The following is a 14,562-nucleotide window of genomic DNA, read 5'->3' as shown; positions in this document are numbered from 1 at the left end:
TAGAGCTTCTCCAAATTTCTGCTGGAAATAATCTGGTTAAAACTAATTATTCAAAGTTGTGTTTTTTTTTTATTTGGAGAGGGGGTGGAAGTGCAGTGCTTCAAGATATTAAGCCCATTACCAAAGTTTTAAGTAGGAGAGTGCCTGCTAGCTATTGCTGTTTCTCCTGAATACTTGTGAAAGCAGCAAACGTAATATGCCGTGCCCCAGCTTTTGTTATCCATCAACTTAAAGTGTTCTGAATTTTGCTTAATGTGAAGTTCTTTTCCTTCCCAGTGAAGACCATCCATAGTTCAGGGCCACTTGTTTAGTTCTAAGCTCTCCATGGTTCTGGCATGGGCATATTCCTTATCACAGCTGTGAAAGAGGCCTGTAATTTGGGACTCCTGTGTGCAAGGCAGCACAGAATTGCTTCAAGTGCAGTTAATATCCCTGTTTGCTGTGGAGATGCCCTTCAAGGTACCTGACAATAACATGGAACTGCTGGGCTCTACTTTGAAGTCAGCATAATCCTGGTAGAGTTCAACTCGAACTTCCTTTCTTTGCTCTTCAGCCGACCTGATACTGCGTGTGGTGTTGTAGGTGGGGGGAAGAGGAAGGACCCAACACATTGTGTATTGAGGGTTTTTTGCTAGCCGCCTCTGAGTATTGTTACTCCTGGGAAAAGAAGGAGGTTTTCTAGTTTTCCATCTATTATCTGATGCTCTTTAACTGACTGGGTGCCCACACTTACACTTGTCTAGTTCTGAGGTAAAGCATACTAGCTTAAACCCATTTGAATGGTTTAAGTTGACACACTTAATAGCTGAAACAGGCTGAGACCGTGTATTTGATTTCCCAGAATAGTTTGGCTGACATACAGTAGCTTGATAATGTCCGAATTCAGTAGTATTTGATTGTATGTCCATTACTTACGGTGTGTCAAGTTAAGGGGAATTCTGAGTTCAGGAGGAATGAGGAGAATATCGTTACCCTCTAATGGCAAAAATGCCTGAACTGTTTGTGTATATGAGATCTCATATGCACAGTCGAAACATCCAGCCTTCAGTCTCTGTATTTCTGAATGGCCTAGTTACTATGTTGATTCAGTGAAGATAACTTGCTCCTACTTGAGATGCCGTATAGCTTTTTCCAATTGAGTTGATTATTTCTGACTAAGCAATGAACACAAATCTAATACATAAAAGTAAATTTTAAAGTATGCTCTTGCTTCATTCCAGAGGTAGTCATAATTCCCATGTAAGCTTTCTCCTCTCATTTTGTCCGCTGTGCCCTCCATCTTCCTGAGAGAGTATGTACGTACTCTAATGTTGAGTTCTGTCTCATCTGATGGTGACCACAGTTCTTTGAAATTAGGAAGCTCATTATAATCTGATGAAAGGTGTGGGTAAGATGACCATTTTACTTGGTCTGTAAGCGAACGAGAATGTATTCTGAGCTTTGCTACAACGTACCAGACCTTCCTTGGCCTAGAAAACTCTCTTAAGTAGCTGTTGCCGCTTCAGGAGTGTATCTTTATCACCAGAGGCAAAGATTTATTTTTTTTATAGCGTGTACTTGACTAGCAGCTGCTGTTTGCAAGCTACAACTTAGTGTTCTGGCATCAAACTTCAGTGGTTAATTTGGGATAATTGTAAAGTGAAGAAATGTAGCTTACATTTTTCCATGACCCATCTTTTACCTGGGCAACAGAGCTCATTTCCCTGTCATAAATGGCACTAGAAGAAAGGGAGGGTGATGACTTGGTATTTAAGAACAACCTCGTTCTTCCTTCCTGTCTCTTGATGTGTGTAATAGGGATTCTGTAGTTCATGAGGATAAATTTAAGTGGTTGTGTAGCACAATTTCTTGGGTAAGTTATGTCCAGTAAATATCAGAGATGAACACATGCTCCCCATTCTCATGGCTTCTAATTACTTTTAAAAGGCTTTTTCTTTTTAACAGGTTGACAAAAATGTGATTTGTATACTTGAAGGATTGCAGTTACTGACTTTTATCTGATTTAGATTTCTGGGTTGTTTCTTCCCTTCAAGCATTAAGAACAGGTGAAGCTTTTTACTTCCTGCTGTTCAGAACATAAGGAAAAAATGCTGAAGATATTTTAAGCATTTTAATTTTGTTTCATCATCTAAATGCTTCTTTTGTTTAATTGCTGTCACTTGTATAAATAGACATTTTTGATTAAAATGTCTTTCCATTTGGCCCCAGAACTGGACCCCGCACCTCAGGTGTGGCCTCACCAGTACTGCTGGCAGTACTTTTCCTAATGCAGCCCAGGACACCTCTAGCCTTCTTAGCAGCAAGGGTGGTGTACTAGCTCACACTCAACTTGGTGTCTACCAGGACTCCCAGGTCCTTTTTGGTCAGGCTGCTTCCCAGCTGGGTGCTCCAGCACGTGCTGGCGCCTGGGGTTGTGCCTCTGCAGGTGCAGGACTTGGCTCTTCCCCTTGTTGTTCCTCATGAGGTTCCTGCCTGCCCATTTCTCCATCCTGTCCAGGTCCCTCTGGATGGCAGCACAACCCGCTGGTGTATCAGCCACTCCTCACAGTTTTGAGTCATCCGCACGTGTTATTATGCATTATATGCATAGTGTAATGTGCAACAGTAAAATGACCCTTCTGTTGGGATTTTTCTTATATTTTTCCTTAGGTGATTCTTTGTTAACCTGGTTTTTGCCTCACTCATACACAGACTACAGGAAAGAAATTTTTTCTTTAAGTATTACTGTATTTTAGGTATCCCTGTATGAATGTCTACATGAAGACAATATATTTAGCCCTGAGACTCTGAATAGTTTGTGTAACGTACTGTTCTCTGCGTTGGAATTTTAATGATACACTCTTGTTTATCTGATGAACTTCAAACATCCTGTAGGTGGGAACCAGGAGATGGTGTGTTCAAGTTTGATTTCCACTACCTTGTTTATATACCGTAATTTATGACCCATATCACCTAAGGCTGTAATGATAGTCACATGTGAATTGTGGCTTCCCTCTTACCAGTGCAAATATGAAGTATAAGATAGGTGATATCGGGTTAGTTCTAAACAGAAGGAAACAAATCTGAATCTTCTAAGACTAAATTTAAATCGTACTCAGTTATGTTGCCCTATGTCAGTGTGTTCGGTGGGGTTCAGTCACCTTTATCTGTACTGCCTCCCAAGAAGAGGTGCCAAGGTTATTCATTTCCAGCTTTCCCTGGCTATCTAGCAGATATGTTTCTAATAAAAGGGATTCTGTCCAGTCTCCCTGGCATTGCTGTAGAAACTTAAGTGGTAAAAGCTAATTTTAGTGATGTTACCAGAAGCTTGCTTCCTAAATAAATGAAATGTAACAGCAAAAGAGCAGGCCAGTTGGCAAGGAGAGAGAGAGATGGAGAGGGATGTATGCAAATAATCTTGGAAATTTTGTGTTTGTGTTAATCTGCTAGCCGAAGTGCTGCTTTTTCTTGTAGCAGCCACAAATGAGAACTGAAGGTTTATAGAGTGAAGAGTTGGTATTCCTGCGGCAGTCGTTACGAAGGATGCAAAGCATGCAAGAAACTTTTGTAATTTACTTTCATGTGTTGAAGGTGTTGCAGGTATGTCTTGATCCCTAGCTGCTACCAAACAAAACCATTCAGGTGGCTGCCTGCTAGTGCTGTGGAGCAAAGAGGTGAAGGGCTGGATGCTGTCCAGATTCTCTTGGTAGTTGCTCAGCCTAGGATTAGAGAACGTGTGAGAAGGCAGGGGTCATCTCTCCACCTGTGTTCTGTATGGAGCCTGGGCCCCTTAAGAAACTAGTCCGATAATTTACTTGGGTTATACAAGAAACTGAGGTCACTTTTTCCTTGTGGCATCCTGTTTCATGCTGTGATTTTGCAGTGCCAACATATGTGGTCATCTTTTCCCTCCACGCTTCTTGTTGTCTTCTTACTAGCGGTGTCTCTGAGCAGAGGATCAGTGAGACTCCTCTGGCTGTCCTCAGGTTCCCTTGAAACCTTTTACTTCAGTTTCTTTTGAGGCCAGAAAGTTCATTTCCTTTGTCCAAATCCAGTGTCAGTTCACAATCTGGGATTTCCAGTAGGTGGTGTCAGACTACTGGAATTCAGATTGCAGAATGTGGGGATCTGAGGCTTTCTTCCAGTCTTTCCAAGAAGAGAGGGGGAGAAATTATTTGGAGGGATTACAGGAAACAAATTCAGTCCTGTACTAAGCGTGATGTTTTGGAAGACAAAGTAAGGCTTACTGGAGTCAAGTGTTTATAAATTTATCCAGAGGCTGTAGTAATCTCTGGGATCGTAAACATCTCTTGTCGCTTTTCATACTGCTAGTAGTATTTGCAGAGAGTTGCTGTGAGTGTTTGGGGTTCGACCTTCATTGGAAGGCCACAATTATTGCAGTTTAGAAGCCCTCAACCTGGTGGCATGGTTCTTCTAGCCTGGTTGGATCTCTAGAACGTACATTTATTCCTACAAGGAGATAAAACTTCGATTTTGAAACAGAATCAAGGCATGGTTAATCAACATCCGGAGTTGCGAAAGAAATCTGTCAGCAAGAGCTAAACTTCAGTGCCTTCAGTGCCTTTCAATTTACAGTTTTAGGGTGCCACCTGCTGCTTGAAATGACTTTATTGTGCCATGGCTTTTAGTGAGACCGGCTACTGAAAACCTGCTGGCTACTAGGTGGCATGAAACTTCCATTTTCTTTTTAAATATTGGTTAGAAAATACATATGTTGCCAATCAGTAATCTAATAAAACAATTCTGGGATCTGAAAAAAACACTTTTATGAAGACTTGTGCAATAGCAGCTTCACAGAGGCAGAGTTTTCTTATATGTTTAAATAAAGTGCATACAAATTCACAGTCTAAATAATACCGTCCTTTCCAGTTATCTTCTACCATGTTGCAAAATTACATGGTATGTGAATTTAAAAGAAAAACATTTGGTAATACAGTTTTAAATTGTTCAGCTGATATGGATGCTTGCCAATTCTGAAATTTTTGTTTCTGGATAAATTAGCTGCATAAAATCAACTTTCATAGACGGATTGTTTATCTTGCTTGTGCTATGTGCTTTTCTATTAAAAAGAGAGCTTTCTGAGAGATCTTTTCATTTTTAGTACTATTAGCTAGATATGGTATAATTATGAGCATCTTGTGTTATTTTACTGAAAAAAATAAGGCAGCAATGTTATACTGTGCCATGAATATGAAGTTTCCAGGCAAAGGTAGACTGCAAAATACCTCACGCTGATCTCAATCATATTGAAATCCACAGTGACTGAGACAGATGATTGCCATAGGTGTGTTTTTTGTGTCTGCATATGTTTTGTTTTGTTCTTGTGTTTTTTTTAAACACCCGATGACTTGCATAATAAAATGGCATGTGCCATAATCTTAGTGTTTTGAGAGCTAAAGAGTTTTCATTAAGAGAGAAGTGAAGTGTGTGTTGTTCAGAAGTTTGAAACATGGAGTTGCATGTAATTTTATACTACGTAATGACCTGAAGAGTACACCACAATTAGTTAACCAATGTGTTCTTTAATTCCAAAAACCTTGGTTAACTTCCAGTTGGGGGGAAAAATAGTCCTGAAATAATCTTCCAAATAATAAATCACTTTGTTACTGGAGAGTATAGATGCAAGATTGACACTCATAATACAACATGTAATGTAACTAGTAACATCCATGTTTTCATGATGTATTTCTTATTTTTTAACAGTTGAGGGATCTGCATTGTAGAACAAAAATACTTATGTCTGTGTCTATGTGTTACTATAGGTACAAAGCTGAGTATAATACCTGTAGGTATGTATTCCAGCTGTGGTTTCTGGTTATCTGTTATACCTGTTGTTTACTATAACAGACTCAAAAAATGTGAAATGTTTTGAATATAGCCAGTCAGTAACAGCATAGATAGCTCACTCACACAAGTCGATATTTTTAGGATTAAACTTTTGAAAACAAAAACAAAACAATCTTACTTGAATTACTGAAGGGAGAAAACATTTTTCAAGCCACTGCCTAGGGTTCTAGTGTACTTCTTGTGCTTGCTTGTGTTCTGCCTGATATTAAGGTTAGGAATACAGTTGGTTATCTTTTGTGCCATGTAAAGTGCAAATGATTCTGTTATAGATATGCCCAGGATTTCTCTTTTTAAGGCAATCTTTATTCTTCTTACATTTGGCTGGGCAGTTTTTAACTTTTTTTTCAAAATGAACAATGGTACTTTAAAAAGTCTTTAAAATTGAACTAAAGTTGTATGTTGCATACCTTCTAATGTACAGGTCTTTTGAAGAAAGGTTACATGCTTACAATGATAGATTAAAAGCATTCAGTGGTTTGAAATGCCATTTCAGGCAGGTTCATTAACTTCATGGTAAAGAAACCTTAAAACCTTTTATTGCAAATGGATTGATGTCATATAATTAATGGCATGTACAAAACTCATATTCTCCCCTTTAAAAAAAAAAAAAAAAACTAACCTTGTGTTTTTTTAGTAAATGCTCAAGTCATACAGGCAATGTTAAACATATATTAAATATATATTCACTGTACTATTTATGAATCTTTTTCCATAGATTACACCACCTCCCTCACTATCGGACCCTCTTAAGGAACTGTTTAAACAACAGGAGGTTGTAAGGATGAAACTACGCTTACAGCACAGCATTGAAAGGGTAAGAATAAAGTAGGTTTTTTTATTTTCCAACCTCAGGGTTTTTCTTTTCAGTGGAGACAGTGTTTTGCTCAATTTAACAATGTTTTAAAACTAAACTGCCTTCTAACCAAATCTGTGAATCGGAGCAACTTGTAAATACATAAATAAATAAAACTAATTCAGTATTATGTGACAGTTTGGACAACTGTTACCAGAATACTCAAGTCAGTAAGACAGCAGCTTTTTCCTCTTTACTGCTCTAAGATGCGTCTCAGATTTTTCCCTAGGGGCAGCAGGGAGGGGGAAGAAGTAGAGTAGCCTCTAGTTGTGAAGGCTAATAATCGTCGTAGACTTTAGGACCAAAGTCACTCAGTTAAAAGAATTTAAGCAACAGTAAATTCTGTATTAGTTAGAATCATAGAGTCATAGGATGGTTTGGGTTGGAAGGGACCTTAAAGACCACCCAGTTCCAACCCCCCTGCCATGGGCAGGGACACCTCCCACCAGACCAGGTTGCCCAAAGCCCCATCCAGCCTGGCCTTGAACACCTCCAGGGATGAGGTATCCACAGCTTCTCTGGGCAGCCTGTGCCAGGGCCTCACCTCCCTCTGGGTGAAGAATTTCTTCCAAATACCTAATCTAAACCTGCCCTCTTTTAACCTAAAGCCTTTCCCCCTTGTCCTATCACTCCACTCCCTGACAGAGCCTCCCCAGCTTTCCTGTAGGCCCCCTTTAGGTACTGGAAGGCCTCTATAAGGTCTGCCTGAAGCCTTCTCTTCTCCAGGCTGAACAACCCCAACCGCAACTCCTTCAGCCTGTCTTTGTAGAAGAGGTGCTCCAGTCCTCTGGAGGTGGAGCAATTCTCCTCGAAGTTCTGACTAAAACACTGTTTGCAATATTCTGCTTCCAAAAACTGTCTAAAATTATTTTAGAACACCATGTATAGGCTTCTCTGAATTTGAACACACAAATTGAGACAATATCCCTAGTTTAAGAATATTCTTCATCCTAGGTTTAGATGTCTGGTCAGTATTGTGGACCACACTGCTTGTGGACACAGGCAGGGCCCCTTTTTCATGCAGACTGTGTGTTAAGGGTTTCCACACAGTTTACACAAGCAGCTGGCTCATTAAAACACAATGTGGTGTTTTTTGATTATGATAATTTTAATGTGGATTACCAAACCAGTCAAGGGAGGAGGTTCTACTTGAATTTGGTATTACACTGTAAAGCTAGGTAAAAAATAATAAATGCAAAGAATGTAAATATGGTTCAAGTTCTGACTTGACTTCTGAAAAGAAATAGTTGTGACCAAATGAAGGAAAGGTGCTGTTTTCTGGGCTTTTTTTTTAATCCACAGTATTTTCTTTTGATAAGAAATTAGAGCCGTTATGTTGCAGAGCAGTAAATAAATAAATGTGTAAATTCCTTTGTCTTAAATACAAAATATTTTATTTTGCTCAAACAGACTGTTCTTCAAATAGAATCCAATTTCTATACAGCTGTAAGTCAAGATAGGCCGAGACACACATTCTTTCCTGAACTAAGAAAAGAAACTTTGTCTAGCTATGAATTTATGGAGTTCTGCATGTTGTTTTATTAATTAAAAACAACAACAACAACAAAATAAAATAAAAAATCTGCAAAGGATATTGCTTGGCCTTTGTACCTGACTTGACAAGTATGTGTAAAATTCTTCATACAGTCGAGATTTGCAAACCTATATCCCAGTCCTGTGCCTCAGCCTTTCATCCTTCACCTTCATCAACTACAACTTGCTTCATCAGCACTGAGTGGAAAATCTGGGCATAGCATTCACCCAGCAGTGGGGGAGGAGGGAATGTTTTCAGTTCTGAGATGCAGGGAACATTCTTTGCATCAGTAAACTGGAATTTTGGAGTTGATTGGATTAAAAAGTTACCCCTTTCCCTGTCAGTCCATTTCTCACATCTCTCAGAAGTGTAAGCCTTAAAGAGAAATGTTTAAATGCATAGACGTTTTTATGAATCAAACTGAAATACTTATATGGTAATACATTTAATAATAATTTATTTCCATTTTTTTTCAATCAGGAAAAGCTTATTGTTTCTAATGAGCAAGAAGTTCTACGCGTTCATTATCGAGCAGCAAGAACTCTAGCTAACCAAACACTACCATTCAGTGCCTGCACTGTTCTGCTGGATGCCGAGGTGTATAATGTGCCTCTGGATGCTCAGGTAAAGAGACACATTTGAGATTTTCAAACAAAAAATCTTTCTAGCCTTACTCAAAATGAGTGTTTGGAGAGAATTCTGTTCCCATACTGAAGTTGTCATTGATTTGCTTGGGACCAAGACTTTGCATGTTGTAGGTTATTTCGATGAGGCCTCATATTGCACACCACGTCAGGCGTGCAATAACAAGAGGGCACAGGTATGTACACTGTTCTTCTTGGTTTTCTGCTTTGTACTGTGTCTGTTTTTCTTTCACCTCCAGAAATGATGCGAAAGATAAAATAGGAACATGACTGCTGTTTGTTTGTTTTTGTTGTGTTTTTTTTATGAAGTCAAATTTAAATTGCGAATAGAACCTGTTTTGGAAGCTCACAAATACATCTTAAGCAAAACAACAAAATGTCAGAAAATAAGATTACTGCATCCCAGTTCTCTGGACTAGTGACAAAAGCAATGTGTGAGACTGGTTTGAAAGATTTTGAAATGTTTTGTGGAGACACTCGTGTAAGGTTTTCTTCTTCTCTGTAAGGCAGGTGTTAGAACTGTTCTATGTGGGAAAAAAAAAAAAAAAAGACTAAAGACCAACAGTGAGATGGTGAACACTACAAGATAAAAGTAGGGTTTTTTCAAAATCACCTCAAGCTCCATATTACATGCTCCATGTTGTTTTCATGTTCAATGTTAGTATTTAGTTTCTGGTTAAACAATAAGATGAGCAGTATACTTTTAATCTACATATCTTGTATGGGCTACCACTCAGAAGTTTGCCACAGCCATGTCTCTAAGAGAATATGATTTCATGGTGTCAGTATTTTGTGAATGGTTCTACTAACAGGAGTGGAAATTCAGTACCTGTTTTGGTGACTGAGAAGCACGTAATGCAAGGAAGAAATTGGCTTTTACAGATGTAATAAAAGTTTTGATGTACTGAATAGTGGGCATTTTTAAATGAAACACCTACACTTCTGACGTGGAATTTTACTCAAGACCTGGAACCCCTTACACATTTATTACAGGTTTCAACGTTTCCTCAATCTGTGTCATTACATTTTTTCCATCTTTAAAAAACGAGCTGTGGTCAAGAAGGTGATTCAGCAGAAAATACCAGTTTTATGGAGGCTGTATTTTTCTCCCATTTTAAGCCTTATACTGACAAATTTTTAAGTCATCATCTTCAAAAGAGAATTTTCTCTTTTCCTAACAGTCAAAATACAGTCATTGTTAGTTCTGAAGTTCAGAATAATTTTTTTGCCCCAGTTCAGAGGCTATTACTATTAGTGCTTAGAACTTGAGATGCATTTGAGTTCTACGTATACCTGCATTTTTTATTATTAACATTTTCCAATTGATTTTAAATACAACAATTCTATATTTGAATTATGTAAGACAAAAGGGATCTTTATAGGGGGAGTAGTAGTAGTAAAATGCCTCTCTTTACCTCTGTGCTATTTTTTCTTAGAAAATGACATAATTCATTTGCACATAATGTTCACCAAAGTATTAAATATATTTTTAATTATCATTGAAGACAATATGTGAAACTGCCAGCTTGAAATCGATGTTTTAATTCAAATCTTCACGGGAAGAATATAAACAGATAAGGAATCATTCCCTTGTAATTCATTCTGATGTTTTCCTGCTATCCTTCTAGCAACTCTTTTGTTCTACGATGAAGAAACATTTTCTAAATCAACTTTTATTTGAGCAAATAGTTGGGAAAGATTTGTAAGCAAAGATCTGGTTTATTTTGTAGGAACATGACTGTCTGGGAGCTGTGTCTGTGGGATTTCTTGGTGCTTCAGGGCTTGCCTTTACAGCTGCTAATCTCATGCAGACCTTGAGAACTGTTCCTTGTAGTCATACGGACCAGACCGAAGATGGGGAAGGAAAAAGGCCCAAGTTTATGGAGAACAGACTGTTAGCTGGGTACAGCTCACCTGAACACCTACAGTTCGGGACCACAAGACCAGTGTTGCTAAGGGCTCTTTCTGTTCTAGTCAGCTTTCCCTTGAGGAACATCTGAAATCTCAGACAGCTGTTTTCTGGAGATCTGTGTCTGCATTTTTTCCCGTTCTTGCTCATTACTGCAGTTCATGTACTCTTGCAAAAGAGGTGGCTTTCTTTTCTAAAAATGTAATAGGAGCTTGTGCTATTTAGTGATTATTATTTAAATGTTAAATCGACATAGTCTGGCTTTAGGACTAGCTATGCAGTATCTAGTTTCTTACAAAGGATGAATGTGATATTCCAGATTCTTAAGAAATAGTTTATTAAAAAGTATCGAGAGATTTCATTGGGCAGGACAAATAAGACATTTTTTAATCCCATTTTGTAGATTTCTGTGGTAACTTTTGGTTTTAAATTGCTTTTGAATACTTGTGCAGCCAGTTAAGTCAGATTGCTCAAGTTTTCCTTGATTAATGTTTTGTTTTTCCCCAGGGGACATTCATTTAATTTGTTACTGAATTTTCAAAGGAACAAGAAGAGATAGCAATTTTTGTGGAAGATCTGCCTTGTACTGATTAAGACTTTAAGGCATAAATCTTGAAGCCTCCTACTCTAATTTTAAAAATAGAGGAAAGCTTTAGCTTGGAGGAATCTGGGAATAACCATTTTTAGTGAGTAGCTGTCTCACAGTGAGAGTGGTGGTCAACGTATTTGCTCACATATACATACAAACCTTGATTCACTGACTTGGAGTTTATTCTTCTATCTGAAGCATTGTTTATGAAGCTCCCACAAAGTATGCTTTCATGTTTTTAAACCATGTCTAAGATGAATTGTCAAATAACTTACCATTTGTTTTTGTTTGTTCGTTTGTTTTTTGGCAGGCTGACGACAGCAAAACGTCAGTGAGGGATCGATTCAATGCAAGACAGTTTATGTCGTGGTTACAGGACGTTGATGATAAGTTTGACAAATTAAAGGTATACATCTTCATGTCTCCATATCTTTAGGGGAAAAAAGTGCCTCTAATGTCACTACAAACTACAAAGATGAGATGAATAAATATATTAAGAAACCATAAATTTGTATGCAATATTGTAAGTTATTGTAAATATGTTAAGGGCAACATGAATGAAGGACTAGTAATATTTAAAAAAAAAAAAAAAAAAACAACAAAAAACCCCACTGTTGCCATATAATTTAATGGAATAATCTGTGACTTCTTAAATATATAGTGGGGCAGTTATTGCCACCAAAGAGGCTCCTAGATCTCTTTTCTATTCTTAATATTTTTGTTGCATATGGTGTTTTTTTTCAAATATTGAAATAACTTCTTTCTAACTTTAAAATAGACGTGCCTTTTGATGAGGCAGCAGCATGAAGCAGCAGCTTTAAACGCAGTACAAAGACTGGAGTGGCAGCTTAAACTGCAAGAACTTGATCCTGCTACTTACAAATCTATCAGCATTTATGAAATTCAAGAGTTTTATGTTCCTCTTGTTGATGTTAATGACGACTTTGAATTGACACCAATATGACAACTAGTATCTTCTGGCTCTTCCCATGGAAAACTAGAGACTGAGGTGCAGTGATACACAAGGTTTTGTTTGTTTGTTTAAGACAGGGCACTTAATTCTGTGGAATACTGCCTTTCTTAATAATTCAGGTATTCCTTCAGAAAAACGTTGTGTGGGGTCTTGTTCGCAATACAGAAGATGGATGCTAATTTTGAAATCAGTTTCCCAGTAAATACCATTATCTGTATTTTCAAAATGCTTACAGCTTTAGAGCTTATTGCTGAAAAAGATGATGAAACATGGTGAGTTAACAGCGCTGGAAGCTGTTAATAACAAAAACGGCCACCAAAAAAAAATGATACCTAAAATCTGCTATAAAGCTTTGTATAATGAAATTTCAGTTACAGTTGAACTCCCACAGAAAAAAGATGAAAAAGCCTGTGGAAGACAATATATGACTTGGAGGGAAATAGTCTATTAATCTTATTATATTTTGTAAATTACTGTACAGTTTTCTTTTTGGAAAAAAAAGATGTAATATTGTCTTCATTTTTAAATAATTTATTTTATACATATTGTGCAAATGTAAATAGTCTTGTAATTAATGTTCAAACCTGTATAAAATAGATATTTTAACTGTAAAACTGTTTTTGTCTAATGTTTTATTGGACCAAAGTTGTTGTTTTTATTAAGTGTAGTGTGTTCCTGGTTGGCAGTTCTTTTTAATATGGCATGTGTTTGAGTTGAGCTGATTGTTTCATCACCATAACTGTAAAAACTGTATTGCATGCTTCACAGAACTCGTAACTCCTTTACTTCAATAACTGATACCTAAACAACTGTAGCATTCACAAAAAACATATTTCATATTAGTCTGCTGTTGTAATGCCATACCTATGACTTACTATACTGAAAATATTTTTGTGTAAAACAAAAACAACAAAAACATGACAAAAAAAATTCTCTTATATGGTGGTCTCGTAATAGAGCCTATTTTTTCCAACAAAATGCCTTTGAATGAAAATTCTTAAATTGTATATTGTCTATTTTAATAATCTATGGAAGGATATGTAAATATTTGTAAATACAATGTTTAATAAATTTTATTGGTCATGTTACTAGTTGGAATTTCTTCTTAATATTGTAACATTTGATTATTATAAAATTTCATCATTCCTGTTATAGGATGTATCCAGGGAGGATCAACCAAAAACAAAATCTTATGCTTTTTTTTTTTTAAATCCTTAAAACCGTGAGTAGTTAGTTAATTATTTACTACGAGAAGGTTATAGATATTCATGAAAAAGATTTGTTACAGTCTAGTCCATAAATTATTCAAGAATGGTTGGGATCTGGTGTCTGTGAAATTCATTTTGAAAGAAATGGGGTTTATGCAAGAGAGGCGGTTACCTGGAAAAGAGATTACGGTACTTAGTTTGAACTGATTTTTAAATACCAGGTGAAAGAGTACTTACTCCTTCTGTCTGTGTGAATGCCCAGGTACCTTTGTTGTGATGGAGAGCAAACTGAGCATTGAATGTGAGACTACGCAGACAGCAGACTCCTTCCTGTATGCACACTGATGCCAGTTCAAGTCAAGAATAAAGTAACAGTAACTCAAGCACAGTAAAACTGGATTAAGCATACATTCGTATGTAATTCCTGCCCTGTACCTTTTTTTCCCGACTTTTAATTTGCTAGGTATTGGAGGAAGGAGTTGTTTGTGCTTTTATATGGGACCATCTACCTGATGTCACACACAACTGAAAACAGACTAAGAAAAATGCAAAAACAGTATTATTCTGAAAGTCAAATTTTCACAGCTGCTTTCAGATGAGTTTTGAAAATAATACAGAAATCTGGGTTGTCACCTGCTTAAAAGGACAGGAAGAATGGGTAAAGCTGCAACTAGTAAATGGGCACAAGTTTACTTCCATCAGATTATTCATGGAGTAATAAAAAGTAAACATAGATCTGGAAGTGGGAAAACCTAAGACAGACTTCTTTGGAGTATGTGATGGGAACGCATCATGAAGAACAGAGAAGCTGCATCGGGTTGTGGGACTGTTGGATGTGTTAGGCAAGAAGAGGGTGACAAAGGCACTCGGTTTGGAGGAGATGGTGGGGTGGATGTGGAGTTGGGACTCGGTGCAGCTGGATGTGCAGTGAGGAACTCCGTGCACAGAGCGAGGACGGAGGAATCGAGCGGAGCCACGGCTCACACAACCAGCGGGCGGGTCCGG

The 14,562-nt window shown here is 37.5% G+C and overlaps 1 protein-coding gene across 9 annotated transcripts in view; it reads left to right on the top strand.

Annotated features, from left to right (window-relative positions):
- The window catches only part of ANKRD12 (ankyrin repeat domain 12), a 67,590-nt gene extending 54,158 nt beyond the window's left edge, over positions 1–13,432 (top strand). For all 9 annotated transcript variants that reach the window (XM_040550007.1, XM_040550004.1, XM_040550005.1 and 6 more), the window contains 4 exons: positions 6,563–6,661; positions 8,715–8,858; positions 11,687–11,782; positions 12,155–13,432. In XM_040550007.1, the coding sequence (XP_040405941.1) occupies positions 6,563–6,661; positions 8,715–8,858; positions 11,687–11,782; positions 12,155–12,340 (525 nt within the window). In that variant the 3' untranslated portion in view covers positions 12,341–13,432. The remainder of the gene's footprint in view (positions 1–6,562; positions 6,662–8,714; positions 8,859–11,686; positions 11,783–12,154) is intronic.
- The last annotated feature ends 1,130 nt before the right edge of the window (positions 13,433–14,562 follow it).

The sequence above is a fragment of the Cygnus olor genome, chromosome 2 (assembly GCF_009769625.2).
Source record: "Cygnus olor isolate bCygOlo1 chromosome 2, bCygOlo1.pri.v2, whole genome shotgun sequence".
Taxonomy (NCBI): Eukaryota; Metazoa; Chordata; class Aves; order Anseriformes; family Anatidae; genus Cygnus; species Cygnus olor.
The sequence above is the reverse complement of the archived record's forward strand: the minus strand, read 5'-3'. Positions and strand labels throughout refer to the sequence as shown.